Source organism: Haematobia irritans, chromosome 5 (assembly GCF_050003625.1).
Source record: "Haematobia irritans isolate KBUSLIRL chromosome 5, ASM5000362v1, whole genome shotgun sequence".
Taxonomy (NCBI): domain Eukaryota; kingdom Metazoa; phylum Arthropoda; class Insecta; order Diptera; family Muscidae; genus Haematobia; species Haematobia irritans.
The window spans coordinates 9,144,426-9,160,523 of NC_134401.1; the positions used below are offsets into that span (position 1 = coordinate 9,144,426).

Genomic DNA, 16,098 nt, shown 5'->3' on the forward strand with positions numbered 1-16,098 from the left:
ATATGCATTTGCAATTGGCATGCTTTTGAAAAGTGTGTCTTTATAGAGGAAGTAACATCTGGCATATATCTGCCTTTCTTTGATAATGTAAACCGGATGAACCTGTAATGTTGAATTCTTAGCTGGAGTATTGGCGTACTTCAGCTGGGAATTTTTCATTTCTATTCGTGAGAATAATTTTCAATTTCCTTGGAAACTAGAACTATCAGTTATTAGGTTATCAGAACCGATGAGAATATGTTCGAGTAAATATGAATTTAACTCGAGAGACAATTGCTCATAGTGGTAGACTAAGAGGCAGCATAAAATATACAATTGTAGCATATATTTTCATATTAGGGTATATAAAAGTTCCAATTGACTTTTCGCGATATTCTCTTTTTCTCTAATTTAGAGTCGCATCGGTCAAATAATGCGACCTAGTACAGACCTGTGACAGTAAATATATATATCACACCATATGAACTACAGTGAAAAGAGGCCATTAAGACGATGGATTTCGTCTTCTACGGAGCACCTTCGCCGGGTGCAGTCTATTGTTTCGATTGTTCCTTGGACTCTTATGTTGTTGCATGTTTCATCGACTGTCACGAAATGGTAGAGCACTATTCTTAAATTGTCTCCTCCAAAAGGAGGATCTAAATGCTTTTTTCGCTGACCTATTTACAGCCCAAAATCGAGAAACGCCACATCGAGTGATACTGCTCTTTTTATACCCTCCACGATAGGATGGGGGGTATATTAACTTTGTCCGTTCCGTTTGTCGATCTGAGCATGTCCATCCGTCTGTTGAAATCGCGCTAACTTCCGAACGAAACAAGCTATCGACTTGAAACTTGGCACAAGTAGTTGTTATTGATGTAGGTCGGATGGTATTGCAAATGGGCCATATCGGTCCACCTTTACGTATGGCCCCCATATAAACGGACCCCCAAATTTGACTTGCGAATCCTCTAAGAGAAGCAAATTTCATCCGATCCGGCTGAAATTTGGTACATGGTGTTAGTATATGGTCTCTAACAACCATACAGAAATTGGTCCACATCGGTCCATAATTATATATAGGTTAGGTTAGGTTAGGTGGCAGCCCGATGTATCAGGCTCACTTAGACTATTCAGTCCATTGTGATACCACATTGGTGAACTTCTCTCTTATCACTGAGTGCTGCCCGATTCCATGTTAAGCTCAATGACAAGGGACCTCCTTTTTATAGCCGAGTCCGAACGACGTTCCACATTACAGTGAAACCACTTAGAGAAGCTTTGAAACCCTCAGAAATGTCACCAGCATTACTGAGGTGGGATAATCCACCGCTGAAAAACTTTTTGGTGTTCGGTCGAAGCAGGAATCGAACCCACGACCTTGTGTATGCAAGGCGGGCATGCTAACCATTGCACCACGGTGGCTCCCTAATTATATATAGCCCCCATATAAACCATAATTATATATAGCCCCCATATATTATATATAGCCCCCATAACAACCATGCAAAAATTGGTCCACATCGGTCCACAATTATATATAGCCCCCATATAAACCGATCCCCAGATTTGGCTTGCGGAGCCTCTAAGAGAAGCAAATTTCATCCGATCCGGCTGAAATTTGGTACATGGTGTTAGTATATGGTCTCTAAGGCCATGCAAAAATTGGTCAACATCGGTCCATAATTATATATAGGCCCCATATAAACCGATCCCCAGATTTGACGTCCGGAGCCTCTTAGAAGACCCAAATTCATCTGATTCAGTTCAAATTTGGTACGTGGTGTTAGTATATGGCCTCAAACACCCATGCAAAAATTGGTCGAAATCGGTCCATAATTATATATAGGCCCCATATAAACCGATCCCTAAATTTGACCTCCAGAGCCCCTTGGAAGAGCAAAATTCATCCGATTCGGTTGAAATTTGGTACGTGATGTTAGTATATTGTATCCAACAACCATGCAGGAATTGGCTCATAACAGTCCTTAATTATATATAGCTACCATATAAACCGATCCGAGATTTAGTTTGCGGGGTCTCTAAGAGTAGCAAATTTCATCCGATTCGGTTGAAATTTGGTACATTGTGCCTAGTACATGGTCGTTAACAACCATGCGTAACTAGGTCCATATCGGTCTATAGTTATATATATCCCTCATATAAATCGATTTCCAATCACACAAAAATTGGTCCATATCAAGTTCATAATTGTATATAACCCTCACATAAGCGACTCCCATATTTCAATTCTGACTCTCTACGTATCGTACAAAAAGTCTATATCGATTCGTAATTATTTGTAGACTTACCTATACATAACTTTTTTGTCTAATATATACCACGTTTGGACTAACTCACAATTTAGAAAACGATGTTAAGAAGTTTTAAGATACCACAACCCAAGTAATTCGATTGTGGATGACATTCTTTCGTAGAAGTTTCTACGCAATCCATGGTGGAGGGTACATAAGATTCGGCCTGGCCGATCTTACGGCCGTATATACTTGTTATTTTTTATTTTCTATATTTTTCTATATTTTTGCAGTTGCATAATTATTATTAATGATCTCAGTATATCATTAAATTAACTTCAGGAACCATTGTGCTGTAGTTTATTAGCCTCTGGCTAATTAAAATGATTGTCTTACAATTCTATTAACACAAAGCTCTCTTTGGAGAACTATCTCTTCTTCATGGCCTAACTAGTTTCTCAATACTCATCAAATATCTCTTATTTTTTTCTCTCACACTCTATACAATAACATAGCTCTAACAGAGAGAACCATGTTATTGTAAATAGCCAGCATGAAAAACACCTGTCGTATGAAAATATACAAAACACTTTTGTTTACAAAACAATCAACTTGACAACATAAAAACATCCTAGTACTCTACATTCATCCAGAGCTATATTACCCTCTTTCAACTCTTCGGACTCAAGGGAAGGTTTACTATGTAGCTCATACACCGGGTAACCAAAAGACAGAAAAACAAAAACCACCTTGCCTCAGACCTATGGCTTTTCGGTAAAGAAGAGGGTGGCTTGTATAAACGTCACCCTAAGAAATGCACCTTGCTTGACCATTAGCACACGACGCCATGGTCATTACTCAGTCATTGTGGTAGTTGTCTATATGGGAGTGAGTGAGGTCCTTATGGAAATCAATATTCCTTATTGCCCTGGTGACGCCTTATGAAAGGCACGTTTTGTGGCATATGGCCAAGACGACAAAACCTTAATGTAAGTCCAAGTGAATGGACGTTGATGGAAAAGAACGGTTAACCAACGTGAAAGAAAATTTGAAAAAAAAGTTTTACTTAAAAACTAGGACAAGGAGGCAATTTGTAAAATGTCTTTTTAATGGAAATTTGAAAAAAAACAAAAATCAATGGAAACCAATAGCAAATATGGAAGAAGAAATGTCAAAAGATTTGGAAAATAAATAAACGCTTTCAAAAATCTATAGAGAGAAAATTAGCTTAGTATGGATCTAAGTCTTCGAGGTTCTCAGGTAAGTTTTCGAAGTGGATGTGTAAAGAACTTTTCCTTATACGCACAATTTATGTAGCCTTTCCCAATCGATTGCAGATAAATTTGGTTACAAGACAAAAACCCAAACCGAAATTTTCTTCCCAGAGTAATTTATTGAAATCGACCAATAGGACAGCTGGCCATTTGCGACCTCGTTCGGCCAGTTACTTTGATAGACGTAATCAAAACTCACCCTTTTCTCTTCGTCCCCAATCGGCAGATCCTAAGTTTGGGAGAAATTTTCAAAGTCCTTGTGGTTCTTACAGTACCACAACAGACTCGGAATTCTCCAACTTGAATTTAAATAAAAGACAACTCCATAAATATCAATCGGTATCATCGTCCAGTCTATTAAAATTGCTACTGGAAGAACCCATTAAACGACCATGGCTATGCAGAGATTCGCCCGTGACCACACACAGTGATGGTGATGCCTCCAGTAGAGACAACCAATCGGAATTAAGTTCCTATAGGCGTTCCAATAGCTATTCGAGTATTCACCACAAGCCTTTGAATAACGAAAAGTTTATGAGCACTTTGAGAAATCCTTCGAGAAAAGTTTCCTCAGCATCATCTATGCAGCACACAAGCAAAGTTACGGTAACCAAGGATAGCAGCTATAACTATCAATATTCTTCAGCTTCAGCTTCGACAGCCCAGGTGATATTAGGTGGCATTAAAGCCGATAAACCTGATCTTCCTGGCCGAGTTTCATTTTCCAAACCTTCCACGGATGCCGTTGTGAGTGATAACGATTCCAGTGATTATGATAATCCTTCCTACTTTGAGAAACATCTTCATTTGAGTTCTTCAAAACCCACCGAGAGTATATCAGCACCTGGTCCTGTTAGACCAGAGGATTATAATTTTGCAAAATCGCTAAACGATCCTCCAGTTCTACACAAAGAACTTTCCTCTTTGAGTTTGAAAAAATCTGTACATTTTGGATCCTCCGGTAATGGTGAGGAAATTGTAGCGGAAACTTTTGAATATCCCAAGTGTCCTTCGGAAAATTGTTCCTGCAGTACCAGATCATCATCGTCCAGTAGTCTTCAGGATCCTGCAAGTCCAAAGTGCTACTGTAATTTACCCAATTGTAAATTTTATGTAGACACTCTACCCAAACCCCTGGATGCGGCTATGGAAAACGATTTGGGCTCCTCTTCAACTAAGGCCTGCAGCACCATGGATAAAGCTTCAACCTCTTCCTCACCCTCCCATAAAATTTCACGTGATCTCAAAGAGCCCGAGGAATCTCAGGTGATAAGGGATTATAAAAATGCAGTTGGCGAACAATTGGAAAATTCTGTGGTTAAAAATATTCTGGATGAAGGCAAAGCGAAAAGTCATAGCTCCTCCTCCTCCGCCACAAATTTAAATAATTTCGAATTGCCTTCGTATCTTTCGAAATATTCGAATCCTTCACAAACCTCCAAAGAATCTTTGGATAAACCCAATAATATGTCTGAGAAGAACAATGTTATCAATACCTATAAAAGTGAAGTGGGAAAGAAAGACTTCCTTAAAATGGATAATAAGTTAGATACCTCGGGAGCAGGAGGCAAGAAATCCACCACAGAAACTGTTATCAATAATTATCTAAAGGTGGCCGCCTCCACTGCTTCCATAATAAAGAAAAAAGAAAATAATAAAACCTCAGAGGCTGAACATAAAAAACAACCTTCCGCAAACACATCCTCCTCCAGCATCAGTAATACTGGAACCCTGTCTTCGAATAACTCGTTGAATGCCAAAATGAAATCACTTAAGACCTCCACCTCCTCCATAGCTCCATTGACCCAGAACAATATTAAAAAGGCTAAAAGTTTTGGTAATTTGCGTGAAGATTCCAATCTTCATGAATTCAATATAGATAAAATCGATTCATGGATGTCCATGCATGAGGAAAGTCATCAGCGTTCCAAGTCAACATTAACCAAACATGGTTCTCTAGATGATTCTTTTGAGAAATTTACACGAGAAACTTTGGATGCAATGTCGGCTTTAGATGATGATGATGGAGAGGAAGAAGATGATAAGAATTCCATCAAGTCTTTGGATCAATCGCAGGATGATTCGACATATGAGGAAATCGTATCGGTGATTAAGGAAATCGAGGAAGACAAAAAGAAAGGTGAGTTCCTTTTTTTGTAACAGAAACTCTTTATTTAGGATAGGATATGGATAGCGATAGAAACATGGATTGGAATAGGATAGGGACTGTGATAGGGTAGGATACAGACAGGATTGGTTAGAGATAGAATAGGGATGTGGATAACGATAGCGATTGGGCAGAAATTCGGTTTGGGATTGTGATAGGTAGTGGTTAGGAATAGTACAGGGAGAGGATGAGGATAGGATAGATTAGAGATAGTATACGGAATAGGATAGGGATTATGGATACGGGTAGGATAGGTTATGGATACGATGGAGATAGGATAGTGATAAGGATGGGGATATGGATAGGGATAGGTAGGGATTGTGATAGGAATGGAAAAAATATAGGTTAGGGATACGATAGAGATAGGAAAATGATAAGGGACAGGGATTGGGATAGCTAGGTGTAGGATAGGAGTAGGATTGGGTAGGTTATAGATAGCAATTATAGGATAGGAATTGAATTGGGTAGGATGGAGATAGGATAAGTTAAGGGATATGATAGAGAGGGATAGGATTTGGATGGAGGACTCGGATAGGATAGGGTTGAAATAGGGATAGGATAGGCATAGGCCAGGGATAGGATAGGGATGGGATAGGATAGGGATAAGATAGGGATAGGATAGGGATAGAATAGGATAGGGATAAGATAGGGATAGGATAGGGATAGGATAGGGATAGGATAGGATAGGGATAGGATAGGGATAGGATAGGGATAGGATAGGGATAGGATAGGGATAGAAAAGCGATAGGATAGGGATAGTATACGGATTGGCTAGCGTAGGGAAAGGAACGGGATAGGAACAGAGATTGCGATTATTTTCCTTTTGAAAGGAAAGACAGGTAAAATAAAGGAAACGAAAAGGAAAAAACAAGGAAATGAAACTGAAAGGATAAAGAGATGATGACGTAAAGAAAAGGAAATTATTGGAACCAGATAGGATATGAGAAAGCTATAGGGATAGGGACAGAAACGGTGACAGTGGCATTGAAAGCGTTTGGGATAGGAAAGCCTTTTGAAAGGAAAAAGAAAGGAAACGGTAAAGAAAACGCAAGGAAATAAAAAGGATAATGAGATGAGATATGAGAAAGGAAAGCAAATGAAGGGATGAGGATATGTATAGAATAGGGTAGATATGGACAGAGTCAGAGACATTGACAGAGATTGCGATTGGGACAGGATAGCATTTGGAAATAAAAGACAGGAAGAAGAAAGGAGACGATAAGGAATGCACAAGGAAAGGATAAGCAGATGATTAGATAAGGATAAGGAAATTATTGGGGCCGGCTAGGGCATGAGAACGGAAAGGGAAAAATGAAAGGAAAGAAATGTAAAAGAAAGGACAAGGAAATGAAAGGGAGAGGATAAAGGGATGATGAGGTAAGGATAAGGTAATGAGCAAGGAAGCAAACACACAAAAAAATTTTTTTCTGATTCAATCACCAAATTAATTGATCCAATTAATTTTTTAATTGAAATGTCTTCAATCACGAAAATGATAGTATCAATCACAGTTTTAATTGGGCATAGAAAAAATTCTTGATTAAAAAATTAATTGATTTTTTAGCAAATTTCAATTATTTTTTTAATTGATTCAATTAAAAATTTAATTGATGTTGATTGCAAAACTCAATTAATTTATTTTAAAAAGGTAACTATTTTTAATTACTTTCTGAATTGGCTTAGAGTTTTTATTTGGATTAACTAATGTTTGTTTGAAATACATTTTTAATTAAAAAAAAAATCAGCACTTTTTAACTGAATTAGTCTTCCGAATTTGATCAAAAAGTTAATTGTATCAATTAATTTTTTAATTAAAATTTTTAAAATTTTCAATCATTGACTTAATTAACTTAATGTTTCCATCATGATTAAAAATTTAATTGTATCAATTAATTTATTAATTAAAAAAATTTTCAACTTCAATTAACTTTTTAATTGGAAATATTTTGGTGATATTTTTTTCTGTGAAGGAGGGGAAAAAAGAAAGAAATTAAGTGAGGACACGATAGGCGAGGAGAGGAAAGACAAAGACATAAAATAAAATGAACGAAACGAATGGACATGTATAGAAAACGAAATGAATTTAGAATGATGGGGGGATAATGCAGGAATAGAAAGTCTATGTCACCACGTATTTTCTTCTATTTTATCTCTGAACGGAAATCCGTCCGTCCTTACTAAAAATGGTGATATTTTTCTATGTTTTAATACTTTTACTTGCTTGGCATACCGTTTATAATCTGTTATTGGAACCAAATGGTATTGAGACATTATATATCCCACTCTGCCCGATATTAATTCCTTTTTTGTTTAATTTTATCTCTATAACTAGATAACTTTGCTGAGCGCATGAATTCTGAAATGGATCTAAAAATTAGCAGTACTCCAAGTGTGGGTACTCCACATCCAACAGGCGAATCCTCTACATTAGTTCCCAAATCACCAGATAAATTCAAAGACATTCTTAGCTATTTGGATAATGTGGAGGATAGTTGTGAAAAAACTCTGCTAGAGACTAGACGATCAATGCCCGATACCAATAGAACAGAAGTGGAATTTGTGGTAGAACCTGATATAGCGGAAGATGTACCAAAGTAAGAGTGATTTTATGAGAAATTTAAATGGATTTGAATATACACATAGAGGCTTTTTCAGACTCTCCGATTTATTAATGCTACCCAATCATCAACTGGCAAGACGGATAATCGCTCTCAGTTTGAGAGCCAACGAGTTGGCCAATGCTGTACATTTATCCAAAGAGCATGTAATAAAAATACGTACAGAGAAACAAAAGAGTATACGCTCCGAAAAAGCCAATTCAGCAAATCGCATGAAGGAACAAAAGAAACATTATGAGACAATAGTAAAACGACATCAAGGATTTATAGAACAGGTGAGAGAGAGAGAGAGGGAGGTGTGGCAAATAAGAGAATCGAAAATAAATGTATGTCATCTCTTAGTTACTTAAAGATAAAGGTTCTCTTTGTGAGAAAGTTGCTGCTCTTACCCGACGTTTGGAGAGCCAAAATCAAGCATGGGAACATAAATTGGAAACTGAGGTGACACGGGTTAAGGAAACCACTTTGGCGGGAGAGAAGATACGTCGCGAAAGATGGGTACGAGAGAATACAAAGAAAATTAAGGTAAAGTCTATTAACAACCAAGGAATAGTGTTCTGAGCCTTGAGTTTTCCATTTTTCCAGGAATTAACTGTAAAAGGTCTAGAAGCTGAAATTAATAAAATGAATTGTAATCACCAACAACAAATAACCGAACTGAAGAGAGCTCATCAACAACAATTACTAGATGCCTTAGAAGATGCTCGTTTGAAACATGAACAAATTGAGAATAGTATAAGAGAATCATGTGCTCAAGATCGCGAAGCTATCATTAGTAAAGAGAGAAATGCCATAAGAGAAAGGTAAGATGGGAAATTTAACATTAAACTTTTTTTTTCACTTTTTAACGTTTTCGATAAAGATTTGAAAGACAATTGGAAGAAGAACGCCAGGCCTTTGATGACCAAAAGCAAAAACTCACCGAAGATTTTAATAGTGAGAGAGAACGTTTGCAAAATGAATTGAAAGCCAAAGAGAATGAGCTACAAACCAAACGTTCAGAATGGCAAAAAGAAAAGGAAACCGAATTGGGGCAAACTGTTTCCGAATTGCATGAAAAAATGGCCAAACAAGAAGAAAAATTCCTAAATCGTATTAACTCAATTGAGAAACAATATGAAGCTGATTTTGAAATTTGGAAAAAGGAATATGAGAATAATTGTAAATCTCAGCAAGTGGAAAAAGAGAATTCTATAAGGCAACATTATCGGGCCGAAAGGGATCGTCAAATTGATGCCATTGTCCAGAGAATGGATGCAGAGGCATTGAAAAATAATGAAGAATATGAAACTAAAATTAGGTAAGAAAGCTATACTAAGAAAAAAATGGAATTGTATTCAAATCTTTTGTTTTCCCTTTTAAGTCGCTTGCGTGAAAAATACGAAAAAGATTTACAGGAACTGGAAAGTGTTGAAAAGTCCATGAGAGATAAATATAATGGCACCCGTTCTAAACTGGCTGAGTCTGATGCCCAGAATCGTAATTTCCAAGCGGAAATTAAACAATTACAAATTGAATTGGATCATAGCAAAAAGGTGAGTGAACAGAATTCTAGACTATATTCACAGAAAAATCACAAATGCCTAATGCAAAAGTATAACAGAAATTTTATATTCCCTATTTATTTTAAATACTTTTTTGTTTTGTTTTTCAGATGTGTTCCGAGTTCCTTATGGAACGTGATCAATTACGTGAAAATCTTCGTACTGAAATTCAAAACGAAGTTCAAGCCTTAAAAATGGAACGTGATGAGGAGATACAAAAGATTCACAAGAGGTAAAATATTATACAGTGAAATCTATCAAAACTGGATACCCTCGGTCGCCCAAATTTTATCCAAATTTGGAAGGGGTCCACTTACGAGAGGTTATTTTTGGGAAAAAAAATATATTTTTAAATTTAATTCCTTTTTTTCAGAGTCCAACAAGCCATCGAAAAGAAAGATGCCACCATAGATATTCTTCAAAAAGAAAATGGAGGCCTTAGAGAACGTTGCCTTAAACTTGAAGCTGTTATACGACAACAACGTAAAGATTATTGTGTTAAGTAATATTTAGACTAGAATAAAGTACTGAGTAAATCGAAATGTTAAAAACATTTAAAATACTAAAGATGATGAAAAATAAAGATCAAAAACTAATGACTAAACAATTTTGTCTTTTATAGGAGAAAATTTTACAAAAAAAAAAAACTTATTTTGTCAAAAAAAATGTCTATAGAAAATTTTGTCAAAATTTTATTTCTATAGAAAATATTGTCAAAATTTTATTTTTTATAGACAATTTTGTCAAAATTTTATTTCTATAGAAAATTTTGTCAAAATTTTATTTTTATAGAAAATTTTGTCAAAATTTTATTTCTATTGAAAATTTTGTCAAAATATTATTTCTATAGAAAATTTTATCAAAATTTTATTTCTATAGAAAATTTTGTCAAAATTAAAAAAAAACGTTTAAAATACTAAAGATGATGAAAAATAAAGAACAGATGATTACTAGACATGACTAGACAAGTAAGCCTTTTGTTATTTAGGTTGTTATATTAAAAGTGTATTTATAATATATATTAAACTTTTTTGTTCTTTCTGTTATAAATTCCGTATTCACCACGTTTTGTTATACATTGGTGAATTGCTAGCACAAAAATGGATGACACACAGGGTAATTCAGAACATAAAATTTACCACTTTGCGTACATGGTGTTATAAGTGATTTATGTCTGAGAAAATCATGGACATTAACACTGGGTGCTTCCTACAATTACAATTGACAGTGTTGCTTGTGGTTTATAGCTTTGCTAAACATTCCTTAGGATTAGCCATAGCTTGAATTCATCTTAAATTCAAGTGTTCGGTTAGAAATTGAATTGAAAATATAAAAATGTTATACGAATGGATATTATCTTGCACAGTGGGACCTGAAGATATAAATGTCCCTTTCAATGGTCCGATTAGAGAAATTAATTAATAAAATAATATAAAATAACAAATATAAACCGATTTCAACCAAATTTGGCATGCATAGCAAAAAATGGGAGCTATATCTAATTACGAACCGATTTCTATCACATGCAATAGGGTTCTATTCAACCCAAAACGCATACGTGTGCTCACAAACATGTGTTCGCAGACAGACGGACATGGCTAGTTCGACTCAGGGGCAAGGTTGCCAGTCGTGCCCAAACAAAATCTTACAATTTTTTAAGAAAAAAATAACCAAAAATCTACAAAAATTTTCATTCTAGAGAAAGTTTTTGCAAAACTTTATTTCTATAAAAAATTTTGTCAAAATTTTATTTTTTTAAAAAATTTTGTCAAAATTTTATTTCTATAGACAATTTTTAAAAAAATTTGTTTTATAAAAGATTTATTCAAAATTTTATTTCTATATGAAATTTTGTCAAAATTGTATTCTTATAGAAAATTTTCTAAAAATTTTACTTCTATAGAAAATTTTGTCAATATTTTATTGCTATACAAAATTTTGTCAAAATTTCATTTCTATAGAAAATTTTGTTAACATTTTTTTCTATAAGAAATTTTGTCAAAATTTTATTACTATATAATTTTTTTTTAGAATTTTATTTCTATAAGAAATTTTGTCAAAATTTTATTTCTATAGAAAATTTTATTTCTATCGAACATTTTGTCAAAATTTTTTTTCTATAGAAAATTTTGTCAAAATTTTATTTCTATAGAAAATTTTGTCAAAATTTTATTTCTATAGAATTTTTTTCAGAATTTTATTTCTGTAAGAAATTTTTTCAAAATTTTATTTCTATACAAAATTTTGTCAAAATTTTATTTCTATAAAAAATTTTCTCAAAATTTTATTTCAACAGAAAATTTTGTTAAATTTTTTTCTGTAGAAAATTTTATCAAATTTTTATTTCTATAGCAAATTTTGCAAATTTGTAATTCTATAGAAAATTTTGTCAAAATTTTATTTCTACAGAAAATTTTGTCAAAATTTTATTTCTATAGAAAATTTTATCAAATTTTTAGTTCTATAGAAAATTTTGTAAAAAATTTATTTCTATAGAAAATTTTGTAAAAAAATTTTTTCTATAGAAAATTTTGTTTCTGTACAAAATTTCGGCAACATTTTATTTGTATAGAAAATTTTCTCAAAATTTTATTTCTGTAGAAAATTTTGGGAAAATTTTATTTCTACAGAAAATGTTGTCAAAATTATTATTGTTTTATTTCTATAAAAAATTTTCTCAAAATTTTATTTCTATAGAAAATTTTGTCAAAAATTTTATTTCTAAGGAAAATTTTGTGAAAATTTGATTTATTAATTTTCTTTTTGTTCGACCTTTATATATAATGAAATGATTAATCAAGTTCGAGGTCTTTGTTTGTTTTTCTATAGAAAATTTTCTCAAAATTTTATTTCTATAAAAAATTTTCTCAAAATTTGATTTCTATAACAAATTTTGTCAAAATTTTATTTCTATAAAAAATTTTCTCAAAATATTATTTATATACACAATTTTCTCAAAATTTTATTTTTTATAGAAAGTTTTCTCAAAATTTTATTTCTATAGAAAAATTTCTCAAAATTTTATTTCTATAGAAAATTTTGTCAAAAATTTTATGTCTATGGAAAATTTTGTGAAAATTTGATTTCTACAGAAAATTTTTCAAAATTTTATTTATATAGATAATTTTGTCACAATTTTATTTTTATAGAGAATTTTGTCCAAATTTTATTCTCACGAAACTTTTTATCATTATAATTTACCTGATTTTGTCTATAAACATTTTTTCTCAAAATTTTATTTCTATAACAAATTTTCTCAAAATTTTATTTCAATACAAAATTTTCTCCAAATTTAATTTTTTTACCGAAAGTTTTCTCAAAATTTTATTTCTATAGAAAATTTTCTTAAAATTATATTTCTATAGAAAGTTTTCTCAAAATTTTATTTCTATACAAAATTTTCTTAAAATTATATTTCTATAGAAAATTTTCTCAAAATTGTATTTCTATAGAAAATTTTATTTCTATAGAAGATTTTCTCAAAATTTTATTTCTATAAAAAATTTTCTCAAAAATTTAATTTCTATAGAAAATTTTGTCCAAATTTTATTTCTATAGAGAATTTTGTCAAAATTTTATTCTCACGAAACTTTTTATCATTATAATTTATCTGATTTTGTTTAGAAATAGTTGTGAGAATTTTCATTTATAAAACAAACTCTTCCATTTTTCAGGAAATGAATATAATTGTAAGTCAAAATGACTTTTAGTTAAAATAAATTCAAAGAAAAAATCCATTGAAAAGAAGTAAAATATATTTGGAGGATTTACTTACCAATTAGATGATTGTTGTGTCACACACTGGACAAAATTACCTGTAACAAATATAGTTCAATTATCGATTTAATTCTGAAAAATATTTAAAAAATAATTATAATTTCAGTTTTTTTTTTCAATTACAGTGAAACCTCTCAAATTTGGACACTCTGAAAACCGGTCACCTCTCAAAGGTGAATACGTTTAATGAGAAGCCATTTATATTATCACATTTAAAGTAACCTCTCATAGTGTCAATGACAATATTTACGCGACCTTAAGTGTCCACTTTTGAGAAGTTTCACTGCAGTTTTGTTCACATACGTAAAATATATACTGCTTTAATAAATAAAAATACGTCGCATGTTTTTTAGTGGAAAAATTGCAATTCGACAAAATGAATCTGTTTCCCCATGGATTAAATAATAAAATCATTACATGAAAATCTTAAACATCTATTTTATATTTGTAATGGGAAAGCAGACTTCAAAATTTAAAAAATACTGATGCTGTTTAACTGAGGAAAAATGCTCGATCATAAAATCGAATACCCAACATCCTTTTAAGTTCTTTGTAAATTCTGAGCTCCTGTTACATATTCATGATAGTTTGATGGAAAATGGAAAAAAATTCTCAAGAAATATCGAAAAATCGTCTTCACTTCAGATCGTGGGAATTACTTTTTATATAATTATCCCTAAATCTTTACAAATGAAGTTATTCATTGTGGGATTTTTTTTGGTTTAAATTTCTTCTACTTGTATATGGTCTGCGATATTGGCGTAACAGGTAAGAAAATATCAACATCCCTTCCATTAAAAATAACAACCTCGACTTGTATTACGAAGACGGCAAATATTTATGAGAATGGAAGAACATTTAAGTTTTTTGAACACGTGTTTCAGAGGTTCAGATTTGGTTGGTGAATTAATCAATATCAACGTCCTTTAAAAAATTAAATAATCCTATTTTAGGCTATACAGAAAAAGGGGCCGTTACACAGCCAGATTTGTATAAGTGATTTCAAGATTTTTCAGATTTTTGAGAGGTTAAATTTTTTAAAATATTTCACGATTTTTTAAGGTCGTGAGAATTTTTATTTTGTTATATGACGTGAGAAAATTCTCTTTTTTAATTTTTCTTTTTTGATGTTGTTAAGATTTTTATAGATTTTTTTTCAGAATTTTATTTTTGTTAAATTTTGTGAAAATTTTATTTCTAAAAAAAAATTTCTCAAAATTTTATATCTATAGAAAATTTTATTAATTTTTTTTTTCTATAGAAAATTATATAAGTATAAGTGGTTTCAAGATTTTTCAGATTTTTGAGTTTCAAGATTTTTCAGATTTTTGTGAGATTAAAATTTTTTAAAATTTCTCACGATTTTTTAAGGTCGTGAGAATTTTTATTTTGTTATATGACGTGAGAAATTTCTCTTTTTTATTTTTCTTTTTTGATGTAGTTTAGATCAAAAAGAAAAATTAAAAAAGAGAATTTTCCCACGTCCCTCACAAAATAAAAATTTTCACGACCTTAAAAAATCGTGAGAAATTTTAAAAAATTTTAACCTCTTCCGTAACACTTTTAACAGGAGTTCATAATGTGAACAAAGTCCTAAGCGAAAACGGCCACTGAAATCGTTAAATCGAGTAAGCAAAAGTATCAAGGTGTCTATGAGAATTATGGGATTAAATTTTTTCATCTATACGTTTTTTTCATCGCTGCATCTCAGCCTGTTGATGGAAAATGATAAAACATATATCGAGCACGGGTTCGAAAATGCATGTTTTCCTTTTCACATCTGCCTGGATATTAAGCTAAATAGTCTTGAATTTGATTTTCATTGTTTTGGATACTTTCTACCTGAGCAGCACTATGGTAAATAAGAATTTTTAAACAAGTGTTTGTCAGATGTTTTAAAAAATTAATTTTAGGTAGGCTATACAAAAAATGGGCGTTACACAGCCAGATTTAGCTCTGAAAAAAAATCTGTGAGAAATTGTCAACCTCTTTCCTCATGTTTCTAACAGGAGATCATAATGTTAGCAAAGTCCTAAGCAAACATGGCCGTTGGAAACTATGAAAGTTTCGATGGTTGACTACCTGAGGTTGGGTAAACTGATTGGAAAAAAGAATCAAGCCGATTAAAACAGATTTTCCTTCTATGGCTTTTTCTTCATCTCTGCATCTCAACCTGTTGATGGGCATGGTTTGGAAAAATATATGACAACCACGTGCTCGAAAATCCATATTTTACATTTTCCACATCCGGCCGGATATGATCTTAATAGTTCTGAATTCAAATTTGTATGCCTTAATATTGAATATTTTCTACCTCGACACCACTGCAGCAAATATCTTTTAAAAGGGAAATGGAAATTTTTTTCAACAAGTGTTTGTCAGATGTTTTTGATAAATGTCCTTTAAAAAATGATAATCCTATTTTTATACTATACAGAAAAGAGGTGTGATACCCAGCCAGATGTATCCTTAGAAATCCTA

General features: G+C 32.2%; 1 protein-coding gene across 1 annotated transcript; it reads left to right on the top strand.

Annotated features, from left to right (window-relative positions):
* Nucleotides 1-2,765: 2,765 nt before the first annotated feature.
* dila (centrosomal protein dilatory) lies at nucleotides 2,766-10,433 on the top strand. Its single transcript, XM_075311879.1, has 10 exons — nucleotides 2,766-3,497; nucleotides 3,575-5,651; nucleotides 8,011-8,272; nucleotides 8,334-8,571; nucleotides 8,639-8,821; nucleotides 8,882-9,099; nucleotides 9,159-9,596; nucleotides 9,660-9,831; nucleotides 9,951-10,072; nucleotides 10,214-10,433. Exons 1-10 carry the CDS (start codon nucleotides 3,471-3,473, stop codon nucleotides 10,344-10,346), a joined length of 3,870 nt encoding a protein of 1,289 aa, XP_075167994.1. The 5' UTR covers nucleotides 2,766-3,470; the 3' UTR covers nucleotides 10,347-10,433.
* Nucleotides 10,434-16,098: the final 5,665 nt, after the last annotated feature.